This window comes from Eretmochelys imbricata, chromosome 23 (genome assembly GCF_965152235.1).
Source record: "Eretmochelys imbricata isolate rEreImb1 chromosome 23, rEreImb1.hap1, whole genome shotgun sequence".
NCBI lineage: Eukaryota > Metazoa > Chordata > Testudines > Cheloniidae > Eretmochelys > Eretmochelys imbricata.
In genome coordinates, this window is record NC_135594.1 from 17,160,502 (window position 1) to 17,174,959 (window position 14,458).

At 68.9% G+C, this 14,458-nt stretch overlaps 1 protein-coding gene across 1 annotated transcript; it reads left to right on the forward strand.

Annotated features, from left to right (window-relative positions):
* Window positions 1-1,663: 1,663 nt before the first annotated feature.
* Window positions 1,664-9,100, forward strand: LOC144278730 (extracellular matrix protein 2-like). The gene is made up of 9 exons (XM_077840057.1): window positions 1,664-1,889; window positions 2,194-2,451; window positions 3,686-3,907; window positions 5,323-5,438; window positions 5,720-5,852; window positions 7,321-7,478; window positions 7,858-7,997; window positions 8,120-8,446; window positions 8,929-9,100. Exons 1-9 carry the CDS (start codon window positions 1,664-1,666, stop codon window positions 9,098-9,100), a joined length of 1,752 nt encoding a protein of 583 aa, XP_077696183.1.
* Window positions 9,101-14,458: the final 5,358 nt, after the last annotated feature.

Genomic DNA, 14,458 nt, shown 5'->3' on the forward strand with positions numbered 1-14,458 from the left:
TTGGTTTTATCAGTGGTTTGCATGCAGAGGGGGTGGGACTCAGTTTCCCTGGGTGTTACGGGTTTAACAAGGGGGTCGGAGAGTGGGTTTGTGGGGACACAGGGCCAGCGAGGGAACGTGGGACTCCGGCCAATGGCCTGGAGAGTGGAGACCCCAGCGACTGGGGATCGGCAGCCCCAGCTTGGGAGTCCCAGTTGGGTCTGGCCAGTGGGGGGACAATGGGCTGCGGAGAGAGGACCCCGGTGACCGGTCCAGCCAGAAGGGGCCCAGGCAACCCTGTTTACCAGGTGACAATGGACAGAGGGGGGACTTGGGGCCGGTGAGATCAGATGCCCAGCTGGGAAGCAGGGGGGCTCTGGGCTGGAGAGAGGGAGCAGGCAGAGCCCAGCTGGATGCAGGGGAGACTGGGATGTGCTGGGCTGAGGCGGGCCAGGCCTGAGGCCCAGAGAGTTTCCTATGCTGGGTTCAGACGCTCAATAAACCCTGCTGCTTTATGCCGGCTGAGTGTCACTCCAGTCTAGAGAACAGGGGGGCATTATTCTCTCTGGGCGTGGGGAGCTCGGGGGGGGCCTTATTCCCTCTGGGGGTGGAGGACCCGGGGGTCTCCTTGAGGGGCCCACGGCAGAGACAAGCGTGCTAAGGCTCAGAGCGGTGCGGTTCCAGGAGGCGGGGGGCTGGACCCCCGAGAAGGGCTCTTGCACTGATGGGGGTTCCCCCCAGGGACCGCATGGGCCAAGAGTGGGCACGACCTGGGAGCCCGTGACATCCCCCTATAACCAGCCCCCGTGCCCACCCTGCTGGGGCCATGTCTTAGCACTGGGCAAGGTGTCCCCCTATAACCGAGCCCCTGCCCCACCCCAGAGGTGGCTGCATCTCAGCTGTGGGCAGCTTCCCCCCTTTGCGGCGGGTGGCTCAGGCTTGCGGCAGCCCCCAGCAGTGTCTGTCGGTCACGTTTAACAGCACTTTGCTCCTGAAAGCAGAAATCCTGCTGTAAACACAAGGGGCCCACCTGCAGGACGCCTGGGTTCTCTCCCCAGGCATGGGAGGGGACTGGGGCCTAGTGGGTTAGAGCCAGCAGCGGGCTGGGAGCCAGGACTCCTGGGTTCTGCCCTGGCTCTGGGAGTTCTTGGGGGTCAGAGAACGGGGTGGTCTGTAACCACGTGGGGGCCTCTGGCTGTCACTTTCCCCCTCTGGCATTTCTGGCCTAGCCGATGCGGGGTCAATGCCGGCTCACCGCAGCCAGGGATCTGTTCCTGGCCCGGCCCCAGGGGGGACCAGGGTGTACAGGGGGCTCCCTGCGGCCCAGGGCCCGTTCCCTGACAGTGGCTGGCTGTGTGCGGACAGACAGAGGGCCCATTCATCCCAATTCCCCTGGGCCTGGCCAAGGCTAGAGGGCCGGTTCCAGGCTCCCCGGGCCCTGGACAAAAGGGCCCTGTCTCTCCGGGGCCAGATCCCTGCCAGCCTGCAGCGCCCATGGCAGCTGGGCCTGGGGAGGAGTCAAGGCCGATTTACACCAGCAGTGGGGCGTGGGGGGATCCGGCTTGGGGGGCGGTGTTTGCTTATGGGCTAAGGTGTGTGGCCAAGGGGGGAGCATGGGGGGCGGGCCCCCGGGCTGGGCCATCCGGCAGTCGGCTGCTGGCAGGGGAGTTGGCTGGCTGCAGCCATGAAACTGGTGCTGTTGCTGGCCCTCTTCCTGTGGGTTCAGCTCGAGGGTGCCAGGAGGGGGGCCCCCAAGATGCCCTCCAAGGTGCTGAGCCCCCCATCTGCTCTGGGCCCCAAAAACCACAGCTCCCCATCTGCTCCCCTCACCGAGGACCCAGCCCTCATAGGCGGCTCCCTAGAGCAGCTGAGTGCCCAGGATCCAGCCCCACAACTGAGCCCCACAGAGGGTGAGTCTGAGGGTGGGTAGATGGGGGGTTAGGGAAGCAGAGAGAAGGGGTGGGGGTAGATGGAGGGATAGAAGAGGGTGTGTGGCAGGAGTGGGGATGGGGGGCAGGCGGATGGGGAGGGGCGGAGGGGGGCAGGAGGACGGGGAGGGGGGCAGGCAGATGGGAAGGGTTGGAGGGGGGCAGGCAGCTGTCCCTGCCCTATTCTGTATCTCACCCCTTGGAGCGAGGGGAGGCCTGAAGGGCTTAACGCCCCCCCCCAGCCACCTCTGTTCCCCCTCCCTCGCTGACCCCCTCCCCTCTCCAGGCCCCAGCCGGAGGAAGGCGGAGGGACGCCGTGGGGCGCCCGAGCGAGGGAAAGCGGCCCAGGAGGCGCGGCGGGACGGGGCCAAGGTCCTGGGGACCCGGAGGGGGTCCCTGCCTGGCGAGGAGACGGGGCCCCCCAGAGCTGCCGGGAAGGCACCGGGTGCCAAGGCCAGGTCGGAGCCCCCCGCCACTGCCAGGAACAGCAGACACAGTGTTGGCACAGCCCAGGATGCCGGGGTCTCCGGGAGAGCTGGGAAAGGTGGGGGAAAGCGGGGAGGGAGGCCGGCATCTGGGGGGGATCTGGTCCCTACTACCCAGAACGTCCCCTGCTGTGGGCTCCCACTACCCCAGTGCCCCTCGCCCAGCAGGCCCAGGCCGCCCGCAGCCGCCTCCTGCCTGGCGCTTAGGGCTCTCGGCTGGGGTGCGGGCGACCCGGGTTCAAACCCCCCCGCTGCTGGCTGGCGCCGTTCGAGTGGGAGAGAGAACCGGAGCTGCCGGCGGGCTGGGCCCGCGAACCACTGGCCCCCTTGGCCCCGGCCCCGGCCCCGGCCCCGGCCCCGGCCCCGGCCCCGCTGGTGTCCGCCCTCAGTGCGGCTCCTGCGTTCGTGTTACGAGGGGGTGGCTTGCAACCCCCCAGAACGCCTGGTGTAACTTCTGGCCGGCCCCCTGCGTAGCGGTGATGCCAGCTTGCCGGGGGGAGAGCGCGGGTTTGCCGAGTGGGGCCCGTGGGCCGATGTCCCGGAGCCGGGCCGATGTCCCGGAGCCGGGCCGGGAAGGGTCTGGTGTCTGTTGGTGACCACTGAGGGGAGACGTAAACCAGCAACGCTGAGCGTGGAACTGGCCAGCCAGGCAAAGCGAGACGACGCGGGGGGTCTCGACACGGGATTGTGACACCCCCGCCCTGCCCTCATCAGTTTGCACAATGGAGATCGTTCAAATGGATGAAAACGAAGAGAAAGTCAGCGAGCCGGGCCCGGGCGGCTTTGTCCTGCTTTATCCTTCGGAGCTCGCTGCTGGTTCTTCTGCACCTTTATCGATTTCAGCTATTGTGGGGAGAAAAGGGGGGTGCCAGGCAAGGGGGGGCAGATAAGCAGAAGCTTTATAACGGTTCAAACGCGCGCCAGCCGCGTGGCGTGGCCGAAGACACCAGGTAAATAGCCGGGAAGCAGCTCCTGGCCCGGTCCCTTGCACCCGCCTTCTCTCTTCCTTCCAGGAGCCAGAATTTCCTTCGCCAGGGGCCACTCCGGCCCCCCGCCTGACGCATGCACCTCAGCCGTCCCCCCTCGCCCAGTCTGGCGTTTCACCGTTTGCCGACGTTCCCCCCCGTTTTTGGATTTGGGCCAAAACGATATTTTAAAAACGCTTTTTGGAAGTGCCAGAACCCCAAAAATCAGCTCTGCCCAGGGTGCCCCCTCTCCGGCGATCCTGTCCCCTAGGGTGCCCCCCTCTCAGGGGTCCCTTCCCCATGGATGACCCTCTGTCTTGCTCCGCAGGGCAGCAGGTGCTGGGGAAGGGGCCACCCCCCCGGCAGAGCAATGCCACCCGGCTGGAGGCGGGCAGAGCACGGCCGGGCGCGCGGCCCGAGGGGGGACCCATCATGCCCTCGCTGCCCACCGCCTGCCTCCTCTCCGACTCGGCCATCGCCTGCGGAAACGTCCACATGAAGCAGGTGCCGGCACTGAGCGACGCCGGGCTAAAAATGCTTTACCTGGCAGGTGAGAACACCGCGGCCGGGGGGGGACTGGGCGGCCGGGCAGTGGGGGAGCAGCCGGGTATGGGGGGCAGAGCCAGTCCATCCACTGTACACTCATACCGCCCCTCCCTCCATCCCCCCACCCATATCTGTCCCCCCTCCATTCATCCCCAGCCACGTCCCCCTTCCATCCATCACCCCATGTCCCCTATCCGTCCATCCACCCATCACCCCCCCAGGAACCCGTCCATCCGTCTCCAGCCACGTCCCCGATCCGTCCATCCATCCATCTGTCACAGAGTCCCCAGGCGATGCTCAGGAACTGCTCCCCACGAAGCCGGGCCGGACTCTGGGGGAGTCTCCTCTCGGGGAGCAGCCTGTCTGCAGGACACACACCTCACCCGGCTTCCCCCTTCCTGGGTCTGACCTCGGAGCATTCGGCATCCTCTGCCCCGCCGGGCGCTTCCCCCAGCCAGTCTGCCCAGGCGGGGTCCTGGGGAAGCCAGAGGGTCCTGCCCCCCAACTCCGCAGCCAGACGGGACTCTCAGCCAGCCGGGGAAACAGAAAGTTTATTGGATGACAGGAACATGGTCTAACACAGAGCTTGTAGGTGCAGAGAACAGGACCCCTCCACTGGGTCCATTCTGGGGGGCAGTGAGCCAGACAATCACATCTGCCCTTCACTCCATGTCCCAGCCAGCCCCAAACTGACTCACCCTCCCAGGCCCCCGCGCCCCCCAGGCTTTGTCCCTTTCCGGGCCAGGAGGTCACCGGATCCCTTTGTTCTCCAACCCTTTAGCTGTCACCTGGCAGGGGGGAAGGGCTCAGGCCATCAAGTGGCCAGGAAACAGGGTGTCGGCCATTGGCTGTGTCCAGATCCCTGCACACACCTGCCCTCTAGGGCTCTGCAACGATCCTTCCCCCTTACTCCACCCCCTAGAGACTTAAGAACTGCCTAGGGGAAACTGAGGCACACCCACAATATTCAGAGAAAACATTAAGAACAGTCCCACTTCATCACACCATCACCCCCCCATGAACCTGTCCATCTGTCCCCAGCCACGTGCCCCGTCTGTCCGTCCAACCATCCATCACCCCCCCATGAACCCGTCCATGTGTCCCCCAGGGCTGGAGACGAAGGGCTGGGGATGAGGGGCCAGGGCCAGGGCTGGGGCCGGGGATGAGGGGTCCATTTTTAGCAGTGAGGCACATTCACCTTGGCCAGTTCCTCGAGGGGCGCAGGCGGGTCTCCAGCTGACGTGTGCTAGGGCTTATGGGAGGCTGATCTCTGGCCTGCCGGACGGGGGTCAGGCCCGATGATTACAACACTCCTGCCTGGCCATGGGATCCGGGCTCCATCCCCAGACACCCCCCAGCTCCGGGGCCAGGCAAGAAGTCAGCCAGGAAAGGTGCTAATTGCCTGTCCGCATCCCCCAGACAACGAGATCTCCCGGCTGCCGCGCGGGGTCTTTGCGGGGCTCCCCAACCTGGAGTGGGTGGATCTCAGCAAGAACCAGCTGGACTCCGGGGGCCTGCACCCCAAGGCCTTCCAGGTGGGTGAACCCGGCCCTGCCACTCCCGATGGGTTCTCACCCATAGAGTACCCTGGGAAGAGAACCCAGGTGGCTCCCAGGCTCCCCTGGCTCTAACCACCAGACCCCTCCCCTCCCAGAGCCAGGGAGAGAACCCAGGAGTCCTGGCTCCCTGCCCCCTCTGCTCTAACCACCAGACCCCACTCCCCTCCCAGAGCCGGGGAGAGAACCCAGGAGTCCTGGCTCCCAGCACCCCCTGCTCTGACCACCAGACCCTCCCCATGCAGTTTCTCCCCCCCCAGAACCTGACCAAGTTGAAGCGGCTGAATCTAGATGGGAACCGGCTCACGAGGATCCCGTCCCTGCCCCCGTCCCTGCTGGAGCTAAAAGTGAACGACAATGGGCTCGAGAGCCTGCAGAGTGACAGCTTTCGAGGTGAGACAGCCCCTGGGGGCAGGGGCTGGTCATCTGGGGACCCCTCGCCCGGTAATGAGCTAATTCCTGGGTTCTCTCCCCAGCTCCGGGAGGGGAGCAGGGCTGGTGGGTTAGAGCAAGGGGCGGGGGGCCAGGACGCCTGGGTTCTCTCCCCCGCTCTGGGATGGGAGCGGGGTCTGGTGGTCAGAGCGGCTGGGCGGGGGGCCAGGTGTCACGGGGTCCCCAGGCGATGCTCTGACCTGCTCCCCACGAAGCCGGGCAGGACTCTGGGGGAGTCTCCTCTCGGGGAGCAGCCTGTCTGCAGGACACACAGCTCCCCCGGCTTCCCCCTTCCTGGGTCTGACCCCGGAGCCTCCAGCCTCCTCTGCTTCTCCGGGCGCTTCCCACAGCGAGTCCGCTCAGGCGGGGTCCTGGGGGGGCCAGAGGGTCCTGCCCCCCAACTCCGCAGTCAGACGGGACTCTCAGCCAGCCGGGGAAACAGAAGGTTTATTAGACGACAGGAACAGGGTCTAACACAGAGCTTGTAGGTGCGGAGAACAGGACCCCTCAGCTGGGTCCATTTTGGGGGGCAATGAGCCAGACACCCCGTCTGCCCTTCACTCCATGTCCCAGCCAGCCCCAAACTGAAACTCCCTCCAGCCCCCCTGTCACGGAGTGTGGGGGAGTCCAGGCCCTGCACCCCTCTTCCTGGGATCCACTGAGACTCTCAGCCAGCCAGTAAAACAGAAGGTTTATTGGACAACAGGAACACAGTCCAAAACAGAGCTTGTGGGTACACCCAGGACCCCTCAGTCAAGTCCTTCTGGGGGAGCAGGGAGCTTAGACCCCAGCCCTGGGGTTCCCTGTGTTCCTCCCCCCAGCCCCAAACTGAAACTAAACCCCCCCAGCAGGTTCCCTGCTGCAGCCTCCGTCCACATTCCTGGGCAGAGGTGTCACCTCCCCTTCCCCCTCCTGGCTCAGGTGACAGGCTCTCAGGTCTCCCCTCCCCAGGGCACATTCCCAGGTCAACACTCCCCCCCCTGCTGAGTCACATCGTCACACCCCCCTCCCCTGGGCTTTGTCCCTTTCCCGGGCAGGAGGGCACCGGATCCCTTTGTTCTCCAGCCCTTTAGCTCTCACCTGGCAGGGGGAAGGGCCCAGGCCACCAGTGGCCAGGAAACAGAGTGTCGCCATTTATGGACCCTGGCCCTTTGCTCTGCAACAATCACACCCCCTGCCTTATCCCACCCCCTAGAGACTTACAAAATGCCTAGGGGAAACTGAGGAACCCCTACAGGATTCAGAGAAAACATTAAGAACAGTCCCACTTTGTCACACCAGGGCTCCTGGGTTCTCTCCGCGGGTCTGAGAGGGGAGCGGGGTCTGGTGGTCAGAGCAGGGGGACGGGGGGCCAGGACTCCTGGGTTTTCCCCCAGTTCGGGCAGGCGTGTTCTGGGGGTTTACCCCGAGGCCCCCCATCTCTTGGCAGGGCTCTATAAGCTGTTGACCCTGGAGCTGGAAGGGGACGAGTTGCATGACGGGAACGTGATCCCAACCTCCTTCAAACCTTTGCGCAGCCTCATCTATCTGCGGCTGGATCGGAACCGGTTCCGGGCCATCCCCTCGGGCCTGCCCCCCTCCCTGCAGGTCAGCCCCGGCCCCCCGCCCCAGCCCGTGTCTCCATGGGGCAGCCTTCAAGTGCTGGGGGGGCTCTCTGGGGCAGAGTTAAAGTCAAGGTGTTAGAGTGTCTATGGGGAGTGTTAAGATGACTGGATGGTGTCTCTCTGGGGTGGATTTAAGGTACTTGTTGGACCTCTTTGAGGCAGAGTAAAGGTGAAGCTGCAGGGGGTTTCTGAGGGGCAGAGTTAAGATGAAGGTGCTGGAGGTCACTGTGGGGGAGAGTTAAGGTGAAGGTGCTGGGGGTTTCTGGCGGGCAGAGTTAAGGCGAAGGTGCTGGGGGTTTCTGATGGGCAGAGTTAAGGGGAAGGGATCTCTGTGGGGGGCTGTAATCTCAGGCTTTCCCCAGGAGCTGCATCTTGACTCCAATCACATAGAGGAGGTGCGGGAGGGGCTGCTCAACAAGACCCTGAACCTCAGCGTCCTGGTTCTGAGCAACAACAAGCTCCAGGAGGATCGGATTGCGCCGCGGGCCTGGATTGACCTGCCGTGAGTCACCCTGCGGTGCCGGAGAACCCAGGTGTCCTGGGTCTAACCCACCAGCCCCCGCTCCCCTCCCAGAGCCAGGGAGAGGACCCAGGCGTCCCAACCCCATCCCTCCACCCCTGCAGGAAGCTGGAGTCCCTGGACCTCTCCTACAACCGGCTGGTGCACGTGCCGTCCTTCCTGCCGCGCCGGCTGCGCCAGCTGACCCTGCACCACAACCGCATCGAGCGCGTCCCGGGCTACGTCTTCGCTCACCTGCGCCCAGGGCTGGAGTTCCTGAGCCTGTCCCACAACCGCCTGCGGGCCGAGGGCGTCCACGCCACCTCCTTCACCGGGCTGGGCCGGTCCCTGGCCGAGCTGCTGCTGGACCACAACCAGCTGCAGGCTGTGCCCCGGGGGCTGCTGGGCCTCAAGGGGCTGCAGGTCCTGCGGCTCAGCCACAACCTCATCAGGTAGGGCAGGGAACCCTGGCGTCCGGGCTCCCACCATCCCCACTGGGCCCCCAGAGCCAGGGAGAGAACCCAGGCGTCCGGGCTTCCCACTCGGCCCGCAGAGCCGGGGAGAGAACCCAGGCGTCTGGGCTCCCACCATCCCCACTGGGCCCCCAGAGCCAGGGAGAGAACCCAGGCGTCCGGGCTTCCCACTCGGCCCGCAGAGCCGGGGAGAGAACCCAGGCGTCCGGGCTTCCCCCCCCCCCCACTGGGTCCCCAGAGCCAGGGAGAGAACCCAGGCGTCCGGGCTTCCCACTCGGCCCGCAGAGCCGGGGAGAGAACCCAGGCGTCTGGGCTGCCACCATCCCCACTGGGCCCCCAGAGCCAGGGAGAGAACCCAGGCGTCCGGGCTTCCCCCCCCCCCCCACTGGGTCCCCAGAGCCAGGGAGAGAACCCAGGCGTCTGGGCTTCCCCCCCACCCCACTCACCCCGTTTCCCCGCAGGCAGGTCCCGCTGAACTCGGTGTGCGACACGCGGGTGGCCGAGGACTCCAGCCTGGTCTCCATGCGCCTGGAGCAGAACCTGATCGACCCGCGGCGCATCCCGCCCACGGCCTTCTCCTGCATCCGGGCCTACCACAGCGTGGTGCTGCACCCGCAGCGGGGCCAGGCCTAGGGGGGTCGGGACCCGGGGCCTGTCGCAGCCTGGGGCCGCCCCCGCAGCACGGCCAGCCTAGGGGGGTCGGGACCCGGGGCCTGTCGCAGCCTGGGGCCGCCCCCGCAGCACGGCCAGCCTAGGGGGGTTGGGACCCGGGGCCTGTCGCAGCCTGGGGCCGCCCCCGCAGCACGGCCAGCCTAGGGGGGTCGGGACCCGGGGCCTGTCGCAGCCTGGGGCCGCCCCCGCAGCACGGCCAGCCTAGGGGGGTCGGGACCCGGGGCCTGTCGCAGCCTGGGGCCGTCCCCGCAGCGCGGCCAGGCCTAGGGGGGTCGGGACCCGGGGCCTGTCGCAGCCTGGGGCCGTCCCCGCTGGGCCTGTCGCAGCCTGGGGCCGCCCCCGCAGCACGGCCAGCCTAGGGGGGTCGGGACCCGGGGCCTGTTGCAGCCTGGGGCCGGCCCCGCAGCACGGCCAGCCTAGGGGGGTTGGGACCCGGGGCCTGTCGCAGCCTGGGGCCGTCCCCGCTGGGCCTGTCGCAGCCTGGGGCCGTCCCCGCAGCGCGGCCAGGCCTAGGGGCGTCGGGACCCGGGGCCTGTCGCAGCCTGGGGCCGCCCCCGCAGCACGGCCAGCCTAGGGGGGTCGGGACCCGGGGCCTGTCGCAGCCTGGGGCCGCCCCCGCAGCACGGCCAGCCTAGGGGGGTTGGGACCCGGGGCCTGTCGCAGCCTGGGGCCGCCCCCGCAGCACGGCCAGCCTAGGGGGGTCGGGACCCGGGGCCTGTCGCAGCCTGGGGCCGCCCCCGCAGCACGGCCAGCCTAGGGGGGTCGGGACCCGGGGCCTGTCGCAGCCTGGGGCCGTCCCCGCAGCGCGGCCAGGCCTAGGGGGGTCGGGACCCGGGGCCTGTCGCAGCCTGGGGCCGTCCCCGCTGGGCCTGTCGCAGCCTGGGGCCGCCCCCGCAGCACGGCCAGCCTAGGGGGGTCGGGACCCGGGGCCTGTTGCAGCCTGGGGCCGGCCCCGCAGCACGGCCAGCCTAGGGGGGTTGGGACCCGGGGCCTGTCGCAGCCTGGGGCCGTCCCCGCTGGGCCTGTCGCAGCCTGGGGCCGTCCCCGCAGCGCGGCCAGGCCTAGGGGCGTCGGGACCCGGGGCCTGTCGCAGCCTGGGGCCGCCCCCGCAGCACGGCCAGCCTAGGGGGGTCGGGACCCGGGGCCTGTCGCAGCCTGGGGCCGTCCCCGCTGGGCCTGTCGCAGCCTGGGGCCGCCCCCGCAGCACGGCCAGCCTAGGGGGGTCGGGACCCGGGGCCTGTCGCAGCCTGGGGCCGGCCCCGCAGCACGGCCAGCCTAGGGGGGTTGGGACCCGGGGCCTGTCGCAGCCTGGGGCCGTCCCCGCTGGGCCTGTCGCAGCCTGGGGCCGTCCCCGCAGCGCGGCCAGGCCTAGGGGCGTCGGGACCCGGGGCCTGTCGCAGCCTGGGGCCGCCCCCGCAGCACGGCCAGCCTAGGGGGGTCGGGACCCGGGGCCTGTCGCAGCCTGGGGCCGGCCCCGCAGCGCGGCCAGCCTAGGGGGGTCGGGACCCAGGGCCTGTCGCAGCCTGGGGCCGTCCCCGCTGGGCCTGTCGCAGCCTGGGGTCGTCCCCGCAGCACGGCCAGGCCTAGGGGGGTCGGGACCCGGGGCCTGTTGCAGCCTGGGGCCGCCCCCGCTGGGCCTGTCGCAGCCTGGGGTCGTCCCCGCAGTGTGGCCAGGCCTAGGGGGGTCGGGACCCAGGGCCTGTCGCAGCCTGGGGCCGTCCCCGCTGGGCCTGTCGCAGCCTGGGGTCGTCCCCGCAGCACGGCCAGGCCTAGGGGGGTCGGGACCCGGGGCCTGTTGCAGCCTGGGGCCGGCCCCGCTGGGCCTGTCGCAGCCTGGGGCCATCCCCGCAGCGCGGCCAGGCCTAGGGGGGTCGGGACCCGGGGCCTGTCGCAGCCTGGGGCCGTCCCCGCTGGGCCTGTCGCAGCCTGGGGTCGTCCCCGCAGTGTGGCCAGGCCTAGGGGGGTCGGGACCCGGGGCCTGTCACAGCCTGGGGCCGCCCCCGCAGCGCGGCCAGGCGTAGGGGGGTCGGGACCCGGGGCCTGTCGCAGCCTGGGGCCGTCTCCGCAGCGGGGCCAGGCCTAGGGGGGTCGGGACCCGGGGCCTGTTGCAGCCTGGGGCCGCCCCCGCTGGGCCTGTCGCAGCCTGGGGTCGTCCCCGCAGTGTGGCCAGGCCTAGGGGGGTCGGGACCCGGGGCCTGTCACAGCCTGGGGCCGCCCCCGCAGCGCGGCCAGGCGTAGGGGGGTCGGGACCCGGGGCCTGTCGCAGCCTGGGGCCGTCTCCGCAGCGGGGCCAGGCCTAGGGGGGTCGGGACCCGGGGCCTGTTGCAGCCTGGGGCCGCCCCCGCTGGGCCTGTCGCAGCCTGGGGTCGTCCCCGCAGTGTGGCCAGGCCTAGGGGGGTCGGGACCCGGGGCCTGTCACAGCCTGGGGCCGCCCCCGCAGCGCGGCCAGGCCTAGGGGGGTCGGGACCCGGGGCCTGTCACAGCCTGGGGCCGCCCCCGCAGCGCGGCCAGGCCTAGGGGCGCCGGGACCTGGGGCCTGTCACAGCCTGGGGCCGCCCCCGGTGGCCTAGGGGCGCCGGGACCCTGGGGCTGGGGGGCCCCCACAAGGCCGTGCTCGGTGAGCTGGCTGAGCGTCTGCTGCCCCATCCATGCCCCTATGTCCAGCTGTCCGTCCCTCCCTGCACCTCTCCACCCCCATTCATCCCTCCCACCCCCCATCTGTCTGTCTGTCACTCAGGCAAGGGGGGGTCTCTCTGCAGCCCTGGAGCACCCCCCCAGGCCTGCCCCGCTAGTGCTGGGGGGCAGCGTGCTGGGAATAAGGCGGGAGGGGCCCCTGCTGCTGTAACCAGACTCCTGTCTGCTTGGCTGATAAACGGAGCTGCCGGGCGCGGTGGCCGAGGCTCGACACGTGGACTTGTGCCAAGTGTGGGCGAGGGGGGTGTCGCGGGGTCCCCGGGCCATGCTCTGACCTGCTCCCCGCGAAGCCGGGCAGGACTCTGGGGACCCTCCCCTCTCGGCGCCGACTGTCCCCGGGGCAAGACGCTGCCCCAGCTTCCACCGTCCTGGGTCCGGCCCCGGAGCCTCCAGCCTCCCCTGCCCCACCGGGCACTTCCCGCAGCCCGTCCCCCGGGCAGGGTCCTGGGGGGGCCAGAGGGTCCTGCCCCCCAACTCCGCAGTCAGACGTGAAAACAGAAGGTTTATTATAACCTCCCACCCCTCCTCCGGCCTTTGTCCCTTTCCCGGACAGGAGGCCACCGGATCCCTTTGTTCTCCAACCCTTTAGCTCTCACCTGGCAGGGGGAAGGGCCCAGGCCATCAGTGGCCAGGAGACAGGGTGTCGGCCATTCTCTGTGTCCAGACCCCTGCACACACCTGCCCTCTAGGGCTCTGCAACCATCATACACTCTTACCCACCCCCTAAATACTTAAGAACTGCCTAGGGGAAACTGAGGCACCCCCAGAATATTCAGAGGAAACATCAAGAACAGTCCCACTTCGTCATATCCCCCACCTGGATACTTGAGAAATGCTTAGGGAAACTGAGGCACTCACCCAGTATTCGGAGAGAACATTAAGAACATTCCCACTTTGTCACAGGGGTTTGCAGGCTGGGCCAGGCCCCCGGACGCTTGGGTTCCGTGCCCGGCTTCGCTGCTGGGGCTGCATGCGGCATCGGGACTCAGTTTCCTGGCCTGGGGGATCGTCCGGCCAGCACTGCTGTTCTCCCAGGCTGGCAGGGGTGGGCGTGGGGGCATGTCCCTGCCCAGCGCCAGGCTTTTCCCTACAACTCGGGAATGGGGCTCTGGGGTGGGGCAGGGGGCTGCTTAACCAGCGACCCCTCGCCCGGTGCCAACATGCCTACAATCTCTGGGCAAACTGGCGTTCAAGGGTGCCAGGGCACAAGGCACCACGAAGCAGACGGAGACGGCTCCCTGCCCCTTTTCTGTCTGCCCCACCTGCAGCCAGGGGCATGCTCGGCTTTATCTGCCCCCTGGGGGGCAGCAGGCCGGGCAGGGGCCCCTATCCGGGTTCGGCCTGGAGGTAGAGGCGCAGCTCCACGGTGAGGGGTTAAAATGTTGTTGTGGGGCTGGTCAAGAGCCCCTGCGCCCCAGCCCAGAGGCAGCTGCCTCTCGGCGCCAGGCGAGGGGTCCCCAGGTAACCAGCCCCCCGCTCCACCCCAGAGCCAGGCGCTGGTGCTGCCCAGCCAGCCCCCGGGTGCGGCCCCGGCTTGGCGTCGCTCCGCGCCCTGCCTGCTTCCAATTGGCAGCAGGACGGGGTTAGATAAACACGGCGGCCAGCCCCAGCGGCCCCCGGGCCGGCCAAGCACAACAGCTGCCCCCCAGCCGCCCCACAACAGGAAGTGCCTGTGATTAGTGGGGGGGGGCAGCTGGGCATTATCCCAGGGGCTCCTCCTGGCTCGATGTGGCTCGGGGGGGCATTTGCTGAGCCCCCATCTGCAGGAATGGGCCAGGGGCAGTGTGTCCGAGGCAGACAGCGCCGGGGCCTGCCCCCCAGCCCCCCCACCCTACGCAGCCCCCCGGTGCTCCAAATACGGGATCCAGGGACCTGCCCCCCAGTGCCCCCAAGCACTGCCCCCTCCCCTAGCTTGAGCCCCCAGCCCCCCATAGCCCTCCATCCCCGCCAGTCCCCCCAGCTCCTCATGGCCCAATAATGGGAGTTGGGAAGCGTTGGATGGGGGGGGTGGCTGGAACTGGGGGGATGGAGGGGAGCTTGCACTCCCTTCCCACCCCTACTGCTGAGGGCCTCCCCCGCTTCTCCCCATGGCCAGGCTCTCACATCCCCCCTCCCTGGGCCCCTGACCTGCCCCGTCTGCCCCCATTAGGATCACCTGCCTGCGCCCGGCCCCCAGGCACCCCCGGGTGTGGCCGCAGCACCAGCTGCTGGGACCTGTCAAGGCAAATTAGCGCCAGGATGGCTGATGCCCCCACCGCTGCCTGCCCGGGAGCACGGGAGGGGCACTGGGGAGCAGGCGGCTCGGTGGTGGGCGCTGTCCCCTCGCAGTCAGGGCGAGGTGAGGGGTCCCCAGATAACCTGCCCCACCCCAGAGCCAGCCGCATGTCGGCACCGGGCGAGCGGGTCCCCGGATAACCTGCCCCACCCCAGAGCCAGCCGCATGTCGGCACCGGGCGAGCGGGTCCCCGGATAACCTGCCCCACCCCAGAGCCAGCCGCATGCTGGCACCGGGCGAGCGGGTCCCCGGATAACCTGCCCCACCCCAGAGCCAGCCGCATGCTGGCACCGGGCGAGGTGTCCCCCGATAACCTGCCCCACCCCAGAGCCAGCCGCATGTCGGCACCG

Bases quoted from the DNA above. Each gene is read 5' to 3' on its own strand.
- LOC144278730 (XM_077840057.1), top strand. From the start codon at position 1,664: ATGAAACTGGTGCTGTTGCTGGCCCTCTTCCTGTGGGTTCAGCTCGAG. The intron at 2,452-3,685 runs GTGGGGGAAAGC...CTTGCTCCGCAG, and splicing joins CTCCGGGAGAGCTGGGAAAG to GGCAGCAGGTGCTGGGGAAG. The intron at 7,998-8,119 runs GTGAGTCACCCT...CCACCCCTGCAG, and splicing joins CGGGCCTGGATTGACCTGCC to GAAGCTGGAGTCCCTGGACC.